Source organism: Mustela nigripes, chromosome 2 (assembly GCF_022355385.1).
Source record: "Mustela nigripes isolate SB6536 chromosome 2, MUSNIG.SB6536, whole genome shotgun sequence".
Classification (NCBI taxonomy): domain Eukaryota; kingdom Metazoa; phylum Chordata; class Mammalia; order Carnivora; family Mustelidae; genus Mustela; species Mustela nigripes.
The window spans coordinates 7,560,071-7,582,204 of NC_081558.1; the positions used below are offsets into that span (position 1 = coordinate 7,560,071).

The 22,134-nt window shown below is 60.0% G+C and overlaps 5 protein-coding genes across 5 annotated transcripts in view; 3 read left to right on the forward strand and 2 right to left on the reverse strand.

The window, feature by feature from the left end:
- ICAM1 (intercellular adhesion molecule 1) overlaps positions 1 to 1,874 on the forward strand; it is an 8,003-nt gene extending 6,129 nt beyond the window's left edge. Inside the window, exons 4-7 of the mRNA XM_059388975.1 lie at positions 59 to 346; positions 429 to 683; positions 854 to 1,102; positions 1,187 to 1,874. Of these exons, the coding sequence (XP_059244958.1) occupies positions 59 to 346; positions 429 to 683; positions 854 to 1,102; positions 1,187 to 1,359 (965 nt within the window). The 3' untranslated portion in view covers positions 1,360 to 1,874. The remainder of the gene's footprint in view (positions 1 to 58; positions 347 to 428; positions 684 to 853; positions 1,103 to 1,186) is intronic.
- An 886-nt stretch (positions 1,875 to 2,760) lies between these two features.
- ICAM4 (intercellular adhesion molecule 4 (Landsteiner-Wiener blood group)) lies at positions 2,761 to 4,050 on the forward strand. The gene is made up of 3 exons (XM_059388976.1): positions 2,761 to 3,256; positions 3,394 to 3,699; positions 3,844 to 4,050. Exons 1-3 carry the CDS (start codon positions 2,863 to 2,865, stop codon positions 3,984 to 3,986), a joined length of 843 nt encoding a protein of 280 aa, XP_059244959.1. The 5' UTR covers positions 2,761 to 2,862; the 3' UTR covers positions 3,987 to 4,050.
- A 1,241-nt stretch (positions 4,051 to 5,291) lies between these two features.
- ICAM5 (intercellular adhesion molecule 5) lies at positions 5,292 to 12,275 on the forward strand. Its single transcript, XM_059387710.1, has 11 exons — positions 5,292 to 5,721; positions 6,661 to 6,930; positions 7,126 to 7,446; positions 7,670 to 7,957; positions 8,359 to 8,613; positions 8,751 to 8,999; positions 9,471 to 9,713; positions 9,802 to 10,080; positions 10,165 to 10,404; positions 10,818 to 11,084; positions 11,834 to 12,275. The coding sequence occupies exons 1-11, from the start codon at positions 5,640 to 5,642 to the stop codon at positions 12,106 to 12,108; spliced, it is 2,769 nt and encodes a 922-aa protein (XP_059243693.1). The 5' UTR covers positions 5,292 to 5,639; the 3' UTR covers positions 12,109 to 12,275.
- Positions 12,276 to 14,947: 2,672 nt separating this feature from the next.
- On the reverse strand, positions 14,948 to 17,422 carry ZGLP1 (zinc finger GATA like protein 1). Its single transcript, XM_059387656.1, has 6 exons — positions 17,286 to 17,422; positions 16,661 to 17,035; positions 15,938 to 16,023; positions 15,498 to 15,591; positions 15,226 to 15,351; positions 14,948 to 15,077 (listed from the first exon to the last, which is right to left on the reverse strand). The coding sequence occupies exons 1-6, from the start codon at positions 17,420 to 17,422 to the stop codon at positions 14,948 to 14,950; spliced, it is 948 nt and encodes a 315-aa protein (XP_059243639.1).
- A 542-nt stretch (positions 17,423 to 17,964) lies between these two features.
- FDX2 (ferredoxin 2) lies at positions 17,965 to 22,015 on the reverse strand. The gene is made up of 5 exons (XM_059388981.1): positions 21,846 to 22,015; positions 21,705 to 21,759; positions 21,395 to 21,501; positions 18,520 to 18,607; positions 17,965 to 18,390 (listed from the first exon to the last, which is right to left on the reverse strand). The coding sequence occupies exons 1-5, from the start codon at positions 21,997 to 21,999 to the stop codon at positions 18,234 to 18,236; spliced, it is 561 nt and encodes a 186-aa protein (XP_059244964.1). The 5' UTR covers positions 22,000 to 22,015; the 3' UTR covers positions 17,965 to 18,233.
- Positions 22,016 to 22,134: the final 119 nt, after the last annotated feature.

A 22,134-nucleotide genomic window follows, 5' to 3' on the forward strand; every position in this document is an offset into this window, starting at 1 on the left:
AGAAAGGGGCTTCAGGTTGCCTGTCGCCTCTCTGTTCACACCCACCCTCTCTCGCCAGTCCTGCCAGAGACCCGGCCACGCCTTGCTACCCCCGCAGTTGTGGAAGTGGACACACAGTGGACTGTGAACTGCACTCTGGATGGGCTTTTCCCAGCTGCGGAGGCCGAAGTCATCCTGACACTAGCAGAAAAGAAACTGGACTCTACATCCCTGTACGGCAAGGACTCCGTCTTGGCCACGGCCAATGTCAAGGCGAACTCCCAAAAGGAGGGGATCCAGCAGCTAGCGTGTGTGGTGACCCTAGGAGATCGAGACCAGAAGAGGGAGGAGAATGTGGTCTTCTACAGTAAGTCAAGATGGGGCGGGGCCTTCCAGAGGCGGGGCCAATGCTAGAGGGCGGTGCTCACTGTGCGCCCACCCCCTCCCAGGCTTCCCCGCGCCTAACCTGACTCTAAGCGAGCCAGAGGTCTCAGAAGGGACTCTAGTGACTGTGGAGTGTGAGGCCCAGGCCGGAGCCACGGTGTCGCTGGAAGGTGTGTCATCCGAGTCTCCAGCACACAGGGCAGAATTCCGACTAAACGCCAGCGCCGCGGACCACAGACGCAGCTTCTTCTGCTCTGCTGCCCTGATCGTGGCTGGACACCTGTTGCACAAGAACCAGATCCGGGAACTCCGAGTCCTTTGTGAGTTGGGGCCACTGGTCAGTGACCCCTAACCCCGAGGACCCAGCCCCTAAGAGCCCATGAGCTCCTGCCCTCTGAGGGCACCCTCCAGCCCTCTCCCCAGATTCCTAGGTGGTGAGGGGTGTCCTCCTGGTTCCTCACCCCTTCCTCATCTTGCTGTGTTTCTCCAGATGGTCCCCGACTAGACGAGAGGGATTGTCCGGGAAACTGGACATGGGAGGAAGGCTCCCAGCAGACCCTGCGGTGCCAAGCTTGGGGGAACCCAGTTCCTCAACTGAAATGTCAACGGAAGGGGGATGATGCTTTGCTGCCCATCGGGGACCTGAGACCTGTCAAGCGGGAGGTTGCAGGCACTTACCTTTGTGAGGCCCGGAGCCCCCGCGGGGTGACCAGGCGCGAAGTGGTCCTGAACGTGACCTGTGAGTGTGCTGGGGTTTGGAGCTGGGCAGGGCAGGGACAGTGAGCCTGACTCAACCCTCATCAGCCCTGTGTCCTCCCCACAGACCACCAGAATAACATGGCCATCATCATCGTGGTGGTAGCTACTGTCCTCTTGGGAACTGTGAGCGGAGCCGCTTACCTCTATAACCGTCAGCGAAAGATCCAGAAATACAAGCTACAGAAGGCCCAGGAGGCAGCTGCCATGAAGCTGAACACACCGGCCACACCGCCCTGAACCTGGGCCAGGAACCAGCCTCCCCCTCAGCCCCCCACACGGTGGCAGCAGTGCCACATTGAACAAGGGTGGTCACAAGCCATGCAGCTCCACCCACCTTCCCAGGATGCCTGAGGACAGGATAGAGGCCTTAGGATACAGAAAGGATTTGGGGGTCCTGTCACAGGCACACTTAGGATCCCCAAGCCTCATGCCTGACCTGGAGCCACAGGACTGAGCCACAGGGAGGGGGCAGGACATGAGGCATGACTGAGGGATGTCAGGGCCTGACCTGTCTAGGGAGGGTGTGGTGGGACATTCAACATGGGACCCTCAACTGGGAAACAGTGAAACATCCCTACTGCGTGTACTGAGATGCTCCAGTCCTAAGAGAGAAGTAGCCTGCGCAAACACAAACAGCATGGAAACACATACCCCCAAACTTCCTGAAGAATGCCAGCTCCAGCCCTGCAGTCCACGCACTGTCCCCAACTTTTAATGATGACATATTTATTAATTTGTTCTTTTACCAGCTATTTATTGGGTGCCTTTTATGTGGGCTAGAATGGTAAAGAGGAGGAACGTGAGTTCCTGTCCTCAAGGAGCTCTCAGTCTAACCTCATTCAGGGTTGCCAGGTACGGATGTGCTAGTTGTGTACTGCACAGGAGCACCTGGCCAAAAAGATCAAGTGGGGCTGGAATTTCCCATTCCATTGGCTAAGCTTCTTTCCTCCAGAAGGGGACTGACTATGGTGATACAGTTTAGTTGGTGCCATGTCTAGGGGCAACCCACTGAGCCCTCCCCCCATCTTTGACACTGACCTCTGTTAGCCCCCTCTCTGCCCATATGCATCTCTGCTAGTGCTCACAATGATACTGTGGCATTCCTAAACATGAATGCCCACGCACTGGCAGCTAAACCATGGAGTCCTATGAAACTATTCCCAACCCCTGTGTGTCCCTGCCTTGTCCTGTTTCTATCTCAGTGGGACCATGCAAGACCAGAGCACTCTGGCAGCCCTAGGTTCCTGCAGAGATGAGGACCCTGCAGGCAGTAGGGAGGAGAGGCTTGGGAAGATCCCCTCCCAGTTCCAGAAGCCTCTCTCTCATGCTAATTAAGCTTTTTCATAAATACTGGCCTTGTGTGAGTTGAGGGGAGCTGTCCCATCCAGCTGAAGCCCTTTCCAGCCTGGTCCTCTCACTTCCCCCAAGAAAAAGCTGCCGGCTCAAGGCCCACCCCTCAGGCTCAAATCCAAATCTGGGGCTTGTTAGGACCTTGGGAGACTCAAGTGAAAATTAAAGATACCTCTTCAGCAAACTCTCTGAGCCTTGTTTTACAAAGGTCTGGAATTTCTTCTTGAGCTGAGGGAGGGCCTGAGGGGCTTGCACACCGCAGGATCCTCGGCCCTCTGGGGGCCTCTGTCCCTCTGGGTGGGGCTGCGGAGGCGGGGCTGCCGGCCTCCTTATCTCCAGAGCCAGCCTTGGCTCCTGGGCGCTCTGGCCCCTCAGTCTGGGCCCTTTGCCATGGGGTCTCTGCTCCCCCTCTGGCTGCTGCTTTTGCTGGCGGCCGCCTACCCGGGAGGCGGAAGGGCGCACCGGCGCCGGAGAGCGCAGGTGCAGGGCTCGGGAGGAAGCTCCCCGGTGCCCTCGGAGACCCCAGCTGCGTTCTGGGTGCGCCTAAGGCCCGAGTTCAAGGAGGTGCAGCCGGGGGGCTCCGTGTGGCTCAACTGCAGCACTAGCTGCCCCCTGCCGGAGTACTCCAGCCTCAGCACTCAGCTGCCGCGGGGCCAAACGCACAGTGGGCCCGGCTGGGTAGCCTACCAGCTGTTGGACGTGAGAGCCTGGAGCTCCGAGGTGCGCTGCTTCGTCACCTGCGCAGGAGAAACACGATGGGCCACGGCCAAGATCACCGCCTACAGTGAGGGACTGGGGGTTCAGGCCTTGCCGGGGTGAGGGGAGGGGGACGGAAGTGGGTATTTAGCAGTAGCGCTAGGGGGCGCACGCGGACCTGGCTAGAGCGTCCCCCCCACCCTCGCCCACCGCCCCTTGCTTTAGAGCGGCCGCGAAGCGTGATCCTGGAGCCTCCGCTCTTGGTGGGCAGCGAGTACACTCTGCGCTGCCACGTGACGCACGTGTTCCCCGTGGGCTTCCTGGTGGTGACTCTGAGGCGCGGCGGCCGGGTCATCTACTCTGAGAACCTGAGGCGCTACAACGGCTCTGATCTGGCCAACGTGACGCTGACTTACACGGCGCCCGCCAGGCTCCGCGACTTTTGGAAACCGGTGACCTGCCATGCACGCCTCAGTCTTGATGGCCTGGTGGTCCGCAGCAGCTCGGCACCCATAACGCTGAGTGGCCTCGGTGAGGCACCTCTGCGATCCCGGGCACTGGAGGAGGGGACGGGCAGGGCACCGCGCGGGTAGGGCGAGCGAGTCCGGCGGGAGCTCCCGGGGGGTGGGCCTACCTCCCTGTGCTCCGTTCCTCACTCTCACCTCCCGTCCCCAGCTTGGCGCCCCGTGTCCAAAGCCTTGGCCTCCAGCTCCATCGCGGCCCTTGTAGGGATCCTTCTCGTCGTGGGGGCCGTCTACCTGCGACAATGGCCATTGGTGCACAACCAGAGTAAAGAGAGCAGGGTCTCTGCTGGCTGAGCCAAAGGAAAAAGGCATCTGGGACAATTTGGAGAAGCTGATTCAATAAAGTCCTCCTCCGTCACCCTCTGTCTCGCGGCCTAAAGGTCCCCCACTAGGGTACCACCTCTGAGGAAGTGGCGTTCTGGTTTGCCCTTGCCTCCGTCACTTTCTCCAAGTTCCTTGTCTCTCTGAGGGCCCCTGAGGTTTCCTCATTCCCATCCAGCTGGGGACCCGGGCGCACCAGCCCCTCCATTCCCAGACGAGTGTCTAATATACCTCCCTTGCGGGCATTATCAGTGCGCTGCAAATGGGCATAGCTTGGGCACTGGAGGGCTTGGGCTGTGGGAGGGTTGGCTCACAGTATGGTCCCCCTCCCCCCGCGCCCCGCATTGGCTCCTCCGCTGCAAAGCAGCAGCTCCGATTGGATGTTAAGTTTCCTCCCCGCCCCCCCCCCCGCCCTTCCCCTTCAGCCCCAGCACTTTCCTCGAGGACAGGGGTAGAGCGAGAACTGACCCCCAAAGTTCACCGTTAGCGCTGGCGGTGAGAGAGCAAATGGTCGGGGTCACATGACACGTTGAGGGACGAAGATACGAAGAAAAGGTACCCATGTTGTGACTGCGGGGAAGGAAAATTCGGATGGCCTACGTGGGGTGTCACAGACTCGCGTCCTGGTAACGTCTTGATGATCGCCCGGCCTGGGGGGCACACGCAGTGGGGTGTCAAAGCTTGGGGCCCGGATGCAGGGTCGAAGTGTCATACTGGGTCTCTCTACTGGGTCTCTCGGTCTCGCGTGGATACACAAGCCGGGCTCGCACTGGATGTCTGGGAGGGCCGGTGCGGTCCGGGGCCCCGCCCACCGCGCCGAAAGCGGATTCGGGGGCGCTCCTCCGCCGCTTGCGCTCACACACGCCGCGTAGACACGTGCCCGCTGCACGCTGGGTAAATACAGACCCAGAGCAGAGCCGACCCTAATTTAGACGCCCGCGAACGCTGCGCGCACGCACACGTGTTCCCGACTCGCTGGCACTTTCTTCCCCACCCCCTCTGTCGCGTGCGGGGGCGGAGCCGGAGGGGGACTAGGGGCGTGGCTATAGACCGCAGCTCCCCGGGTCTTAAGGAAAAGGATCAGTGAGGGAGGCAATCCCCACGCCCTTTCCTAGAATTGTGCCTTCCCCCATTCTACTCCGCGCATCTCTCCCAACCCTCACACCAATCCCCTGCCCAAGGGCCGCGGGGGGTTGGGTGGGGAAACTAACTATGGGGGCGGAGCTCTGAGTCCAGCTCATTACCACAGCATCCAAGCTAGGGGTGGGGGGTGGTTGAGAAGGGCTACCCAGCAACCCCGGACCTCGGCTTCGCTGCCGAGGATGACGCGGGAGCGCGCGGCCGCCCCCAGAAGGCTCCGGGCGATGAGGCGGGCCTCCACGTAGACCCCGGGGGTCGCTTGCTCCTGCCAGCACGCCTTCGCTGAGGCCGCGAGCCTGGAGCACGCTCGCCCTCCCGCCCCCCAGCCGCCTCTGCCGCCGCCCCCTCCTTGGAAACCAAGTTACCAACGTTAAACCAATCCCGGAACGCAACTCTGCCTCCTCCACAACCCACCCGCCGCGCCGTCCTCTCGCCCAGCTCAGCGCTCGCGCTCTCCTCGCCTCCTGCGCTTCCCCCGCGGCGGCGATGCCGGGGCCCTCGCCGGGGCTGTGCCGGGCGTTGCTCGGCCTCTGGGCTGCCCTGGGCCCGGGGCTCTTCGGCCTCTCAGGTAAGAGCCCGGTCCTAGCTCAGGGTGGACAGGGCGGGGGCGGAGTTCCGGGACCAGAGAAGCGGCCACAAGCCCCTCCCAGCTCCGCCCTCGTCTCGCTCTACTCCCACGCTTCTGTCCCACCTTGAGCCCGGACCTCCCCCTCCATCCCTCTCCCCACCAACACGCCATGGAGACCCAGCTCCCAGACTCCTCGCTCGCCGAGGTCTCTACCCTGCCCTCTTCGAGATCCTGGGTGCTCTTCCGCACCCATCTCATGCCCTGGAGACCCCGGGTCTCCCGTGTCCCTTTCCGGGGTACCTCTCCACGCTCTTTTATGCTCCATGGTTCACGGACTGACATCCTTCTCAGTCGTGGTCCAGAAAGACCCGATTTCCCCAACTGCTGTGACTCAGAGGCGCTATTCCCGCTCCATCCGGAGCCCTGGCAACAGAGTCCCTCTTCTGTTCCGCGCTTCCTTCCATGAGCCCAGCCTCAGTGTTCTGTGTTCTCCCGGGTTTGGGGTCCTCACTTAGCCTTGACTCAGCCTCATCTCTCTTTTGCCCTCGCCTCAACCTGTCTCTCCCTCTCCGGCAAAAACCCTGAGAACCAGTTCGTTTTCCTTCCTCCACACGAGGTCCCCTCTTCCCATCATTGCTGTGTGCGTCAAAGACCCCGTCTTTCATCTCATCACTCCTCCCCCCCCCCATGTTTTCCCATCACTCCATCGGCTCCTTGGAGACCAGGGCTCTCTGCTGCCATGTCCCAGAGACGCCCTCAAGGTTTGAACCCTGGGAGCGCGCCTCCAAACCTGAGGCCAGGGCAGGACGCGGGACTCCTGAGTTCTTCCTTGGCTGTGGCCTCTGCTAATTCCCCGGGAATCCCTGATTCGACATAGGGGCAAAAAGATACCAGGAAGGTGGCTCCCCAGGCTGAGTGAGCCCACGTTTCCTTGGTCAGCGGTCGCGCAGGAGCCCTTTTGGGCGGACCTGCAGCCCCGCGTGGCGCTCGTGGAGCGCGGGGGATCTTTGTGGCTGAATTGCAGCACCAACTGCCCACGACCTGAGCGCGGTGGCCTGGAGACCTCGCTGCGCCGGAATGGGACCCAGAGGGGCTTGCGCTGGCTGGCGCGGCAGCTGGTGGACATCCGCGAGCCGGAGACCCAGCCCGTCTGCTTCTTCCGCTGCGCCCGGCGCACGCTGCAGGCGCGTGGGCTCATTCGCACTTTCCGTGAGTTCTCAGCGGCCACGCTCCACTCTACTAGTATTTTCCCTTCCTTCCAAGCCCCGCCCCCTAGGCCCCAGGGTCCTCCCCTTAAGGCTCCACCCCCTCGGTCCCCAAGCTCTCCTTCTCTGGGACCCTGGGTTCCACGGCACGTGCCTCTGAGCCCCGGCGTTTCCAAGAGCAATGGTTCTCCCGTTGCAGAGCGACCGGATCGCGTAGAGCTGGTACCGCTGCCTGCCTGGCAGCCTGTGGGGGAGAACTTCACCCTGAGCTGTAGGGTCCCAGGCGCTGGGCCTCGTGGGAGCCTCACATTGACCTTGTTGCGGGGCGCGCAGGAGCTCATCCGACGCAGCTTCGCCGGGGAGCCACCCCGAGCGCGGGGTGCGGTGCTCACGGCTACAGTACTGGCGCGAAGGGAGGATCATGGGGCCAATTTCTCCTGCCGAGCGGAGCTGGACCTGCGGCCGCATGGCTTGGGGCTGTTTTCAAACAGCTCCGCCCCCAGAGAACTCCGAACTTTCGGTGAGTGGGTGTAGGGAGCCAAAGGGGACGAAAAGGAGTCGGGCGAGTGTTTAAGAATCTGGAGACAAATCTGAATTCCAGTCCTAACTCCAAAATACACAAGGTGTGAGCTGTTTTCCTCCCTGTGCGTTGAGGATGATAGGGTAAGATAGCGCATGTAAAGCGCTTAGTACATATCGAGTGTTTGATACATGATCTTCAAGCTCTGCTCTTCGACCCGCAGCCCTGTCTCCGGACCCCCCGCGCCTCGTTGTTCCCCGGCTCTTGGAAGTGGGCTCAGAAAGACCCGTGCGCTGCACCTTGGACGAGCTGTTTCCAGCCTCGGAGGCTGAGGTCTACCTGGCGCTGGGAGATCACAGGCTGAGTCCCGATATCACCCTGGAGGGGGACGCGCTCGTAGTCACTGCCACAGCCACAGCTAATGCAGAGCAGGAGGGCGCCAGGCAGTTGGTCTGCAACGTGACCCTGGGGGGCGAGAGCCGCGAGACCCGGGAGAACGTGACCGTCTACAGTAAGAGGGAGTGAAGCGGAACGGCCGCGGCTCAGGGGTGGACCCAGAGGAACTGGAAGGAGGGGCAAAGGAGGGGCGGGGCCTTAGTATAGGAATAGCCGTGGTTCCAAGTCCCTAACGGGTGGGAAGGTTGAAGGACTGAGACTGAACAGCTGTAGAGGGAGAGTCTGAGCCGCCGCCGAGGGGAAACATCGCAAACCCGACGAGGACCCTGTAAAGTTGTGGCCAGACGACCTCAAGGGGCGGGGTGGGAAGGGGGCGGAGCCTAAGCATCCGGAGAGGCGGGGCGCGGTGCCTACGGGTGGGCAGCACTGCCGAGAGAGTTCGGGCAGATGAGGGGCAGCCTCGACCCGCAAGGAGAGGCGTGGTCGGTGGACTCCCGGCCAATGCCCCGTCCCCAGGCTTCCCTGCGCCGGTCCTGACCCTGAGCGAGCCCAGCATCCCCGAGGGGAAGGTGGTGACAGTAACTTGCGCAGCTGGACCCGGAGCCCTGGTCACACTGGACGGAATTCCAGCCGTGGTCCCGGGGCAGCCCGCCCAGCTTCAGCTAAATGCTACCGAGGACGATGACAAGCGCAGCTTCTTCTGCGACGCCAGCCTCGAGGTGGTCGGGCAGACCCTAAGCAAGAACGAGAGCGCCGAACTCCGCGTCCTATGTGAGTTGGTCTTTAACCTCTCGCCTCCCTCCTCGTGATTTCCAGCGGCCTGTCCGCTCCCTGGCCCTGCTGTGGAAGTGGGGCTTTTCCTCAAGGACCGCGTCTAGCTTCTCAGTGGCCCACGCCCCTGCCTGCAGACGCCCCTCGGCTGGATGATTCGGACTGTCCCAGGAGCTGGACGTGGCCGGAGGGCCCGGAGCAGACGCTGCGCTGCGAAGCCCGCGGAAACCCGGCGCCCTCCGTGCACTGCGAGCGGCCTGACAGCGGGGCGGTGCTGGCGCTGGGCCTGCAAGGTCCGGTCACTCGCGCTCTCGCCGGCACTTACCGCTGCACTGCGGTCAACCACCAGGGCGAAGCAGTCAAGGAAGTGACGGTGACGGTGGAGTGTGAGTCCGGGTGCACAGGCGCATTTCTGTTTCTCAGGGTCTAGGGGTAACTAGCCTACAGGGAAGAGTGGGTCCTAATTGTGTCTTTGGGCAGGATTTTGAAAAACGGAAGAGGCTGGTGAGCGGGATTAGGGGAAGATCTTGCAGAAGGAGGGAGGGGGAGAGGCAGATGTGTCCCTAAGGGTCTGCGGGTGGCGTGTGGGCAGAATCTTGGGAAGGTGAGCTTTGCAAGGTATTTAATAGTTTCTAGGGGCCAAAGACTTGGGGACAAGCCTGTGCGTACTTTGTAGGAATCAGAAAAAAGGACTCAAAACAGCTCACCACCCTACCAGGCTAAAATCTCTTTGGTTTAGTGTCTCTGGGCAGGGCACAGCCTGCCCAACCCTTTGTGACCTCCCTCATAGGGAAAGAGGGTCTAGGGACATTAGGCCAGTCCCCAAACCTCGAACCCAACAACACTTCCTTCTCCAGACGCCCCATCGCTGGACAGCATGGGCTGCCCGGAACACATTACATGGCTGGAAGGAACAGAGGTCTCCCTGAGCTGTGTGGCGCACGGGGTCCCGCCGCCCAACGTGAGCTGTGTGCACTCTGGGGAGGCCGGGGTTGTCGAGGGCCTGCTGCGTGTGGTGCGGCAGCACGCAGGAACCTACCGCTGCAAAGCCACTAATGCTCAAGGCTCTGTGGCCAAAACTGTGGCCGTCACAGTGGAATGTGAGTGGGGACAACACGGGGCAAGATGGGGTATGTCAGGATAACCCTGGCCTGACTTCCAGTCCCTGTGTGACCTTCTGCTCCCCAGATGGCCCCAGTTTTGAGGAGCAGAGCTGCCCGAGCAATTGGACATGGGTGGAAGGATCTGGGCAGCTGTTTTCTTGTGAAGTGGATGGAAAGCCAGAGCCAAGAGTGGAGTGCGTCGGCTCAGAGGGTGCCAGTGAGGGGTTGCTGCTGCCGCTGGCCTCCCCAGACTCTCCTCCCGGAGTCCCCAGCATCGAGAGTGGACTGGCACCTGGTATCTACATTTGCAACGCCACCAACCGGCATGGCTCCATGGTCAAGACTGTCGCCGTGAGCACGGAGTGTGAGCGGGGCCCAGGCTGGCGGGGAAGTGGGGTGGCCCAGGGTCGGGGACCCTCCCTGATGTCTCCCCATGGCTGCTTTGCAGCGCCACCACAAATGGATGAGTCCACCTGCCCAAGTCACCAGACGTGGTTGGAAGGAGCTGAGGCAGCAGGGCTGGCCTGCGCTGCCCGGGGTCGCCCATCCCCACAAGTGCGCTGCTCCCGGGAGGGCGTGCCCCGGCCTCAGCGGCTGCGCGTGTCCCGAGAGGATGCGGGTACCTATCATTGCTTGGCTACCAACATGCATGGCACGGACACCCGGACGGTCACCGTGGGCGTGGAATGTGAGTGGGAGCAGCACCGCTTAGAGGACCCTCGGTTCCCAAACCGGTGACTTGCAGCAGTGGGATTGTCCAGTGCAGTTCAAGGGTAACTCCTTCAGGCCTCCCCCTCCTGGGGACAAGGATTCCCGGTCTAAACCTGAGGGTAATGAAAACTCCAGGGAACAGGCGCCCGCGCCCCCTCAGATTCTAGGTCAGAAGGGTACTGGTGCAGGTCCCCACTTCCTCTCCTTCATTAAAGCTGGGCAGAGGATTTTAGTGCTGACTACGCCGCACAGTAGGCAGAGGTGGTGGCTGGGGCGAAAGGCCGGATCCCTGCCCACCCATCTGAGCAGGACTTTCCAATTGCGGTGGGCGGAAGGGTCCTTGGTCAGTGCCTGGACCGGCTCTGAGGGGCTCCTCCATGTCCTCTGCAGACCGGCCGGTGGTGGCCGAGTTGGCAGCCTCGCCTCCCGGAGGGGTGCGGCCTGGCGGGAACTTCACGTTGACCTGCCGCGCAGAGGCCTGGCCCCCAGCCCAGATCAGCTGGCGCGCGCCCCCCGGGGCGCTCAACATCGGCCTGTCGAGCAACAACAGCACGCTGAGCGTGGCGGGCGCCATGGGCAGCCACGGCGGCGAGTACGAGTGCGCAGCCACCAACGCGCATGGGCGCCACGCGCGACGCATCACAGTGCGCGTGGCCGGTAAGTGGCAGCTGGGGGCGGGGCGAGGGATCTGCAGGGGGCGTGGCCTGCGCCTTGGGTTCCCCGGCCCCCCAACCCGGTCCTCGCTTCCCTCTCCTTCCTGGTAGTTGATGGGGCAGGGCAGAAGGCAGGGTCACCCTGACGAATGGGGCTTTGATGGCGTGTTTTGGGTGGAAGGTGGAGGAAGAGGAGACGGACTGCAGCTCAGGGGGAGGGACCCTCTAGGGCTGTGATGGCTCTGGGAGGGGCTTTTTAGCTTGGGGTAGGTCCTGTGTGGTAAAGACCAGCCAGTTCACCCCTCACTGTGCCGCTGTGGAGAAGTGTTGGAGAGGACGTAGGGCAGAGGACAGGGGTGACGGGGAAGATGGGGGTGACGGGCGTGGGGGGCCTCCCCCAGATCCCCTCCCTCCCACTTCGTGTGTCTTGGGCTTTCCGGGGTGAAGGAATGACCCGGTTCCCCCTGCCCTCATCCTCTTGGGGGTGAAGAGAGTTGGTTGACTTGGAGGTGTCCCTGAGGCTGGAGACTTCTAGCCTCATGTGCTGAAGTGATGCGTAAAACGGGTCTGGGGTCATACCAGCGCTCGGGGTAGCCTTTGGGGGCTTTCTCCTTTCCCCCATCCCACGCTGTGAGTTTCCTGGGGTTCCCTGCCAGGCCCGTGAGGACTGACCTCGCCCATTGGAGGGAACAGAGGTGGCTGGGCTTGGGAGCCTTGAGCTGGTCCACTGTCTTTGAGGATCTTCCCCTGCAGGTCCCTGGCTGTGGGTCGCCGTGGGCGGCGCGGCGGGGGGCGCGGCCCTGCTGGCCGCGGGGGCCGGCCTGGCCTTCTACGTTCAGTCCACCGCTTGTAAGAAGGGCGAGTATAACGTGCAGGAGGCCGAAAGCTCCGGTGAGGCCGTGTGTCTCAACGGCGCAGGCGGCGGCACTGGCGGGGGCACCGGCGCTGAAGGTGGAACCGAGGCTGCGGACACCGCAGAGGCGCAGGCCGGGGGCGAGGTCTTCGCCATCCAGCTGACGTCGGCGTGAGCCGGTTCCCCTCTCCCCGCAGGCCGGGGGACGCCCCCCAGAGGCACACGGGGGCTTATTTATTGTTCTATTTTATTTATGTATTTATTTATTCATTCATTTATTTATTCAGTTCCAGGGGCATCACACCCATTTTCTACCCCTCCCAATAAAGTTTTTATAAAGGACTCTGGGTCCGTCCACTTCAGTCTCTGCCTTGAGGAAGCAACCCAAGGCTCCAGTCCCAACCCTGAGGATTATTCATACATGGACTCTTTTGTTTGTTTCTGAGGACCTACTGTGTGTCAGGGACGGTCCAAGGCGCCTTCATGCAGTGTGAGCTGGAGGGTGTTCTCTCCGTGTCCATTTTCCTGCTCTCAGCCAACCTTGGGCTGGGGTGGGGACCGCACTCCTTCCTCCAGCTCCCTGCCCCTTATCTCTTCCGCCCAGCGCTGCCCTCTAACCCCGCTAACTCGTGGGGTGGGAGCTAGGTGATTCCCCCAGGCCTGGTTCCTGGCAGAGCAGAGGCTGTCTTCCCAGGATGGGTGGAGCCCCCTCCCAGGGGTCTGGGTAGTGGGCTCCTATCCTGAGGTCTTGCCAGGATGAGGAAATGCGGACAGTGACTGCACTATGAGAGATGTCCCTCCCGTTAAAGGGTTCCTCATGTTAGAGTGTGCCTCCCTGCCCCACCCTCAATGTCACCTCCACCCTGTGTCCATCCACCGTGCCTCAGTTTACCCCAACGTGCCTTTTGACTGTCACGATTCAGATGAGATGCATGCAACCCCCTCCGCACACCGTCTCGCTCACCCCCTGCAGCATAAGGAGAGAACAGCTGGCCTCCCCCCACTCTGGCAGTCTCTGCCTCCCTCAAAAGCAGGAACAGAGCCTGAGAGAAGGAAGCAATCCCGGACAGCTCCCACTCTGTCAGCTGCCCTAGGCAAACATTTCCTGAGCAAAGGTAAGAACAGGAAATGGGGGATGCTGGGAGCCTGCGGGGTAGGAGGAACTAAAGGCCAAGTCTGTATACAGCAGGCAACAGCACAAGGATGATGTGGCCCCTCCTGTCACACACACCCTTAACCACCTCCCTCCACTCCCACCAGCCTCCCTGAGGTTCCTTGAGTCCCACCAAGTCCAGCCTGCCACAGGGCCTTTGCTTTTGCCATTCCCTCTGCCTGGACGGTCCTCCCCTCAAAGTCCCACTTGCTTTTGCCATTCCCTCTGCCTGGACGGTCCTCCCCTCAAAGTCCCACAGCTAGTTCCTGATCCTCAGGCTTCTATACAAATGTCAGAGAGGCCTTGGCTGTCTCTCCTCAGAGAAACCTCACTGAGGTAGCCCTCCAACCCCTTATCTCCTTATAGATTTTATTTTCATATTTTAGATATTTAATTGAGTACTTGTTTACTGCCGTTTTAGAATATTGGCTTCACTAGAGCAAGGGATGTTTTTTCTAGTCACCACAAAGTGTCCCCATTGGGGCCTGGTGCACAATACTTTCTCAATAAATGCTGAATAAGTGGGTAAAAATAGCCGTGAGTTCACAGGGACACGGTCTGAGACCTCCGTATGTTCAATGTGTGTCCCCAGAGAATTCCCATGCTGGGCTGTGGGGTGGCCGATTGTGGCCTTGGACCCTGCAGTCACTGCAGTCATGGTCCTGGTGGGAAGATGAAGGTGAATGAAATAAGCCCAAAGCAGTAGAGAACTGAAGATTCTGGTAGGTTCTAAGAGGGAGACCAGTGAGGAGCTGAACTAGAGCCTGACACAGCGTGGGAGTAGGGTATACATTTTAGATTGGGTGGTCAAGGAATGCTGCCCACCCTCCCAGTAAGGAGAGGACAGCAGCTATGGGAGACACGGGGGAGGGGCTGCTGAGCTGAGGAATGGTGGCACGGAAGGAGTCAGGGATCCGAGTACTGAGGAACTGGGCCCAGGCCTTCCCCACAGGCTCACCCAAGAGAGACAAAGAGGGTTTCACAGGGGCTCCCCTTCCTGAGGTGTGTGGCCAGGCAGGTCTCACTTGCTGCCACGGAGGACCACCCCCCACCCTGGCTGTATCCCGCCAGTCCTCCCAGTGAGCACTGGTACCCTGTGTGTTCTGGAGAACAGCCACAAGACTGAGCTCTGGCCAGGGCCCTCTTCTCCTACGTGGCTTCTGGCTTCAGGCTAGGGACACCCTTTGGTGGGTTAGAGAGCTCTTGGAAGAGGAAGAGGGGGCCACCGAAGGGACCACTGTGCGTATATCACTGTGTGCCAATGTGTGTGTCACCCGGGTGTATCTTCTGTGTTGTCATGTGTATCTCATGTGTCCAATGACACATGTGTCTATCAGATGTGTGTGTGTCAATGTGGGTTTCTGCCTAGTGTGTGGTCTATGTGTCTCACGTACGTGTCAGCACATGTGGGTGTGTGTGGCTCGTATGTGAATGTGTGTCAGCCCACACACACGTATCTGTCTTGCTTTTATTTTAAGATTTTTTTTTAAAGTCATCTCTACACCCAACCTGGGGCTCAAACCCACAATCCCAAGCTCAAGAGTTGTACACTCCACCGACCAAGCCAGCCAGGCACCATGTGTGTCTGTCTTTCTACAAGTGTTCTTTGTCTCTGCAAGGGGTAGCTGGTACCCTATGTGGAATTTTGTGGTGAATGTGGCTAATTCTCGGGGTGGGGGGGGCTGGTCCTTGTGTACATGGGTGTGTGTGTATCCCTCAGAATCCTAGTGAGAAAACATGCCCCCATAGTGCTGGCACGGGGGAGGGAGGGAAATGTGCATGAGGTGGGATCCCCAAGTCACAGTGCCCTTTCTCAGAGTCGTTTGATTCTTTATTGCTGTTGCTGTCCACAGTCGGAGTGTCACTGCTGAGAACATTTTCGGAGGGGAGGCTCAGCCCAACCTGATGGGCCCAGGGGCCAGAGAGGGGGACAGCGGCCCCCCGAGACAGGGACTCTGGAGCCCGAGGCCTGGGTCTTCCACCTGGGATCCCTGAATGGGAGGGGACAGAGAAGAGGTAGGCTGGGCCCCTGAAGACCCAAGTCTTTTTCCCCCACTCCTCCCAGGAGGGCTTCTGCCCAACCCCCGCCCCTGGAGAAACTGAGTCAAGATGGGCTCAGCCGGGTGAGGAAAGGCTTACCCTTCCTGAGTCGGGCCTTGGTGGGGGCCCAGGGACAGCCCGCATCTGCCACATAACTTCTTGGGCTGCACACTTTTCCTGGGCACCAGCCAGCAGCTGGAGCAGCGGGTGCCGTATTTCTTGTACCTGGGGCGGGGGTTGGAGAAACCACCATCAGAACGCAGCAGGAGCCCAGAAACTGCCGCGCAGGAACCACTTTCCCCACGGCTGAGGGTTTCCACTCCCAGAGCCCCACACTGGCTAAGCACCCAAACTCCCTTCACCCTGAGGACCTGATACCACAGGCATTGCAGAGAGGGGTCCCATCTTCAGCATCTCTCCAGAGGGGGGTCCTTTGGGTCCTACAGGAAGCACAGCACCGGGGCCCTGAAGGGGCAGAGGTCCAAGGGTAAGGGCCAGAAGCCAAGAAGCCGGGCTCACGAGGCCTGTGCAGGTGGGGCATTTTGCTAGTCGCTGCGACGGCCCCACCTGGCCCTGGGCCAGCCCTGGGTATTACCAGATCGAAGACAGAGGGAAAGCCAGGAAGGGAGACAGATGGCAAAGCTAAGCAGAGGAGGAAACCGGGGGCGGGGGTGACTCAGCCTGAGCGGAGGGAGGTGCACCATGACTCCTTCTGGATGGGTCTAAATGGGGAAGCAGGATGGGAAGGAGGAGAGGATGGGAAACTACCCCCCCCCCCCGTATTTATAGCTCTGAAGTCACCAGGACTCACCGAGGGCCTCGCCGCCTCCCGAGTTGGCCTCAGGACCCCCGGCAGGGCCTGCAGAGGGACCCTGAGAGCGGCTACTGCAGGCCAGGCTGGAGAGTACACAGGAGTTAGCATGAGGGGGGACCTGAACCTTGTCCCAAGCAGTAGCCCCTCGGATTTGGAGGGATTTGGAGCATCCCCAGGGAGGTACCTGCTGTCTGAAAGGTCTGGTCTTGTCCCCTCATCAGTAATAATAATGTTAATTATGTGAAGAGGTAAGAAGTCTGGGGCCAGCCTGCCGGCTTGAGACCTCATTTCTCTAGAGACCTCAGTGGGTGACTCCGGATAAGCGATCGCATTGTCTGCACCTCAGTCCCCATATCTGCAAAATGGGCTTCACAAGGCTTCAGCGAGCCAATAGACACCTCAAGGGCCATCTGTTACCTCTCCTCGTTGTTGTTCCTGACAGGTGGTGGTCATGATCGTTACTGGAGAAAACAGTAGCAGCAGCCCTTGGGATGGTCAGGCCCGTCTCATAGACGGGACCTATGCTCGGACCAGGACGTTGCAGGCTCGCTGTAGCAGGGGCCCAGACTGGTCGCAGCCTGAGCTCTGGCTCAGAGACTGGGCCGTTTATAACGTAGGGCTGGTGTGGGGCGCCCCCTCGAGCCAACGCCCAGAGGCCCTCGCCCCCCCCATTATCACTATAACTTGCAAAAGGGCGCCCTCCTCTGGGCCAGCCCCTACCTGTAGCTGGGTGTGATCTGTAGGCTGGAATCCGGCTTTAGCTGAAACTTCAGGGTCACCCCCTCGAAGCGGGGGTCCACTTTCTCAGCGCCTGGGTGGGGTTTTGACTGCTTCCGGGGCCTCCTCTGGGGTAGGGCTGAGGGGGCTGGGGGAGTCTCCGGGGGCCCTGAGCTGCAGCATGGCTGGCTGACTGGGGCCAGCATGTTCTTGGCATCCCTTGCCAGAGGCGAGGGTCCCAGAATCTCCAAGGCCTTTGGCTCCCAGCAGGGCCCGAGGGCTTGGGTGTCCCGGGCAGGGGGCTGCACCAGCCCCTCTGCTGTTTCTTGGACGAAACGCAGGGTGGTGACCGAGTCCTGGCGTGCAGGCCAGAAGGACCTGGGGACAAGGGACAGGGTGGTCACCCTCAGCCCTGGGCAGCACCTATGTAGCCCTCAGAGACATGGGGGAATTGCGTGGCCTCTGACCCCATGTGACCCCTACATGACCCCAAGGATCCCTCGGGACCAGAACTTCCTTTTAAGTGCCAGTAACTAACACTGTGACCTCTGGATAACCCCAGGAACCAGAGGTCATGACCCTTTGACCACTGGATCAGGTTCGGGGAAGGGGCCGCTCCTGAACGCACCTGCCATTGGGTCTGGGGCATCCTGGGGTCCTTGGTGCCTGCTGAGGAGGGGACGCGCCGGGCGGCTTAGGGTCCAGACACGGCGGCGCCAGCAGCTCTTGCAGCTTCGAGAAGTCTGGGACAGGTTCGGCCTCCATCATGCCCCGGCCCAGTCCCACTTCCCTAGTCACGCCCGGCCCCGCCCACCCCGAGCCCACTCGATGAGCCCCACCTGAGTGGAACAGAACGTGCCTGGTGGGGGCGCTTCTGGCAGAGGCTGCGATGAGCCCCACCTGGGGGCGGGGCGGGGCGAGCGGAGGGTGGGGGGTGGCTGGCAGGCAGCGCCGGGCGCTAGGTTCCAAGCACCCCCGCCCCCACCCCTCCGGCCTGCCCGGGTCCCACCCCGGCAGCTCTGCTCCGGTGGTCTTCACACCCCTCCAGGCCAGCCTGGGTCCCTCCAAATCCCTCCGCGGCTGCGGGGGCGGGGCCTTGCCACGCGGCTGCACGTGCGCTCCGCTCCCGAGCTCTCCTGGACGGAAGCTTCCAGGTCTCTGCCTCAATTGTACCCCCCGCCCCCACGGCCCCAGCGCTACTGTGGGGGGGGGGCGAGATGTGGGGCTCCAGAAGATATGGCCAGAGACCCCCCCAGGGCCTGCCCTCCCCGTCCCCTTCCCCCCAAGGACACTCAAGACACTGGAGGTCCGTGAGACGGTTTTATTGTTGCTCCGGTAAGACTCCACCCTATCTCCACACCGATTCTCATGAGTTGGGGGGAGGCCTCCCCAGCAGGGCTGGGTCTCCCCGCGGCCCCCAAAACCAGAGCCTGGACATGGGATCTCTCTGAGGCAGGGGCTCTGGCCTTCTGGTTGCTTCCAGCATCTCTCTCCGGCCTGTCCGTGCTCTGGGCTGGGCTGGCAACTTGGGTTTTTCCTCTGGACCTGGCTCCCCAGGGCCACGTGGCTGCCGGTGTCAGTGGGGCTTGGGGACGTGGCCGTCCACGTAGAAGTTCCTGGTGATCTTTGGCAGCGTGAATTCGGCTCCTTCCAGCTCAGGAGTCAGCACGATTTGGCAGCCCAGCCGGGAGTTCTCCTGAAGAAGGGGGGCCATGTCCAGCATGTCGTCCTCCCTGGAGCGAGAAGAGCAGTCAAGGGGGGGCGCGTGGTTCAGCTGGCGCGGGGGCCCCCCAGGGCAGGGAGGAGAGAGGCTGGGGCCGCAGGAGGGCCTCGGGACAGCGGGGAGGGGCGGCCCCGCTCACCTCTCATCGGGAGGAGGCAGAAGGTCCAGGTGGTCCTCGCTCACGTACACGTGGCAGGTAGAGCAGGCCAGGGAAGCTTCACAGGCCCCTGCGGGGGACAGATGAGGTGCCAGTGAGGGGCAGGGTCACGGAGGGACCATGCGGCACAGACAGAAGAGGGAAGAGGCCCTTTGTTTCCCCACTTGCCCCTTGTCCGTCAGGGGCCCGCACCGAGGACAAAACCTCCCCCCCCCCCCCCCCACTGATTCGAGTAGCTGTTCCCAAGCTGCATGTACGTTTTGCAAAGGGCTGTCTAGGGTGTCTCATCTCCCAAGGACCCCCCAGCAAGCTGTGGACCAGACGGTGCACACAGAACTGTAAATGAGCGTGGACTTGACTTCAGTGTGGCTGAGAGGGGAAAGGTCAGGCAGGGTCCCCGCAGCATGTAAGCCATAGCTGGAACCCTGTCACTGCTGGGCAGACGGGCTTCCTTCTCCTTCTTGCTCCTGACGATGGGACCTGCTTCCTCAACACCCATTGAGGCAGGGGAAGAGACCAGAAAATAAGGGTTGAAAGATACAGAAGCTGGAGATTCTGGCTTTTCCCCCTGGACGCATTCCCACCCTTTGGATTGGTTGCTAAGAACTGTGCTTGAGGATAATGTCCCTCTGGGTCTAAAATCTTCCAAGGCCTTGGGGCGTCTGGGTGGCTCAGTTGTTGAATGTCTGCCTTCAGCTCAGGTCATGATCCTGGGGTCCAGCCCCGCATCGGGCTCCCTGCTCTATGGGAAGCCCGCTTCTCCCTCTCCCACTCACCCTCTCTTGCTGTCTCTGTCAAACAAATAAATAAAATCTTAAAAATAAATAAAACAAAGCCTTCCAAGGCCTTTTTGCAGCCAGAATAAAACCAAACTCTTCAGCTCATTCCTTGAGATCCTCCCGACCCCTCATTCATTTCAATTCAGCCACGCTGAATTGCCCCTGCTCAGTTCCAACGCACCAAGCTCGTCCCCACCACAGGGCCTCAGCCCTTGCTGCCCCCTTGCCCTAGAATGTTCTTCTCTCCACTCCTTTACCATGGCTAGAACGTTCTTGCCTTCAGGGACTCAACTGTTCCCCCATTTCCTGTTTCTTATCCTCTCCCCACACCACCTCCATCCCTGCCTGGCCTTGGGGAGTCTAATTTCTGCACAGCGCTTACCACGATCTCAGGTTACCATCTGAATCTCTGGGTGTACCTGTGCCCCATCAACCTGGCCTGCTCTCTTGTTACGTGGCACTGAGCCTGGCAGGTGGAAGCTTGAGACAGGTTATAAGCGAATGGGACAGATTTCTGTCTCTTCCACAACTTGCTGGATAATGAGGATGAAGCTGCAAGGCAGCCTCCTAACCCAGAAGAACCACCCAGGGGGACCTGGTGACTTGGCCCACCCTCCATGCTCCCTGGAGATAAAATGTCTGGACCCTGAAGCTCCAGGCAGTCCCCAAGGAATCTCATCCCCAGCCCATTCCCAACTCAGTGGCGTCCTCATCAATGAAAGATTATCGAATACTGGAGACCCAGTGAGGCACACTAACCAGGGGCCGGGCATTCAGCACTAAGTGCAAGAGCAGCCCAGTGAGACAGCAAATAAACTGTCCCCTTTCACAGATGAAGCTTCAGAGGCCCAGAGAGGTCAAGGACCTTGATCAGAGTCACAGAGCTGGTAAGAGGCAAAACCTGAACACAGGCCACTTGCCTCTGAAACTCATGTTCCAATTTCTGTCATGGACTCTTAGGATTGGATTCCAGAACAGAACTTGAGGTAGGCCTGCCACGGCCAGCCCCCAACATCCCCACCCCCGATGATATTAAATCAGGCTCTGTATTACAGTCACCTAAAAAATAACCTTATCCATTTTTTTTTCTCCTTCTTCCAGACTGCCCTTTCCAGCTGCTCACAATGTAATTACATGTTTACTCCTGGGATAACGGTCCCTGTGAAGTTGAAACTGATGTGAAATGACAGGGGTCATGACTGTTTTGTACATTGCTGCCTAGCACACAGTAGGTGTTCAATATACACAGAAGAGTGGCACCGATCGATCAGTGGCTAAAATAAGCGGGCTTTGAATCTAGTTTTGCCACTTACTTGACCTTGAAGCATGTCAACTTAACCTGGGGCTGCTTCCTTACCTATAAAATGAGATAACAGTCTTCCTTATCACATAACCTTGTCATGAAGATTCAGTAAGTAGGTATTTAATGCGCTTAACATAATGTCTGCTACGATTATCTTTTATTCAGCAAATACAGATTTAATACTGGTTAGATCTAAATAACATGACAGGCAACCGGTAAGTAGCACCACGGTTTCTGATCTCATTCTGAGGACAGGTGACAAAAATGAAACAAGACACTGAGAAGTGCTAGGAAGACAATAAAGCACACTAAGGTGATGGAGGGGCTGGAGGTGGGGGTTTCAGCTAGGCTGAGGGGATGAGATTGTCAGGAATGAGACCCAATGGATGAGGTGGAGCCAGAAGTTCTGGTGGGAAAGTACTTCAGGTGTCTGGAGCAGGAAATGCAAAAGCCCTGAGGCAGGAATGAACTTGGCTTTTCCGTGTGAGCAACAAGCAAGAAAGCTAGTTTGCCTAGATTAGAAAGAGGAAGGAGAGAATACAAGCTCCTGGAGAGTAGGAATTTTACTGACCTCTAAGAAACGCTCAATAAATTGCTGTTGAGAGAGTGAAGGGTCAAAGCTGGTCAGGGTTTGAGCCATGGTCAAGAGTCTAGATTTTAGCCACGTTTGATGGGAAGCCACGGGAGGGTTAAGTAACGGAGAACAATATCTGATTTGCAGGGTTTTAAAAACAATGGATAAGGACCTCCCCAAATCCCAATGGCGGGTTCCCACCTTCCAGGTCCACTCCATGGCGCTGGGCCAGGTGGAGCACATTGTCCCCCACTCTGCCGCTCACCGGAATCCGCTGGCCTGACCGGTCTACGAACACCACGTTCACCCTGGGGACAGATGGGGATGCAGATACTAAACTTGATGGTGGGCGCGGTGAGCAGGTAACGTCTAGGTTTAGTTCCCCTCCCCTTGACGGCCAGGGGAATAGGACGAGGTAGAGAGGGGACACAGCGATGAGGCTGCAGGGCAAGGTGGGGACCAGAGGAGCCTCGTGGGATAAAGAAGAGGGGACTTGACCCCCTACACTCACACGTCCCCGGGCCGGTCGGGGCCGCCAGCTTCTTCTTCCCCCGCCGAGCGCGAGCCTGGAAAACACGGTTGGGTGAGCGGCCGCGGCGCGCCTCGCAGGCATCTGACGGATTAACGCAGTCCCCCAAAACGCCCCAGGTACCTGTCGCGCGGAATCTTCTGGTTGTCACTGGCGCCGCTGCCTCCCCGGACCCCCAGGAGCCCACAGGCCGGCTCCACCAGGTTCCCCGGGCCGCCCGCAGCAGAAATCCAGCACTCACGCCTCCCCGGGCCACGGAGGCGGCCATGACAGGCATCACGTGACCCGGGACTGGGCATGCCCAGTGGCAGGCCCGCAACCCGGGAGGCCCGTAATTGCCCGAATACAAGCACTGTCGTTTGAGTGCGGCGCGTGCCAGGAAGGACTCCAGGTAGGGACTGCTAAAGTGCGA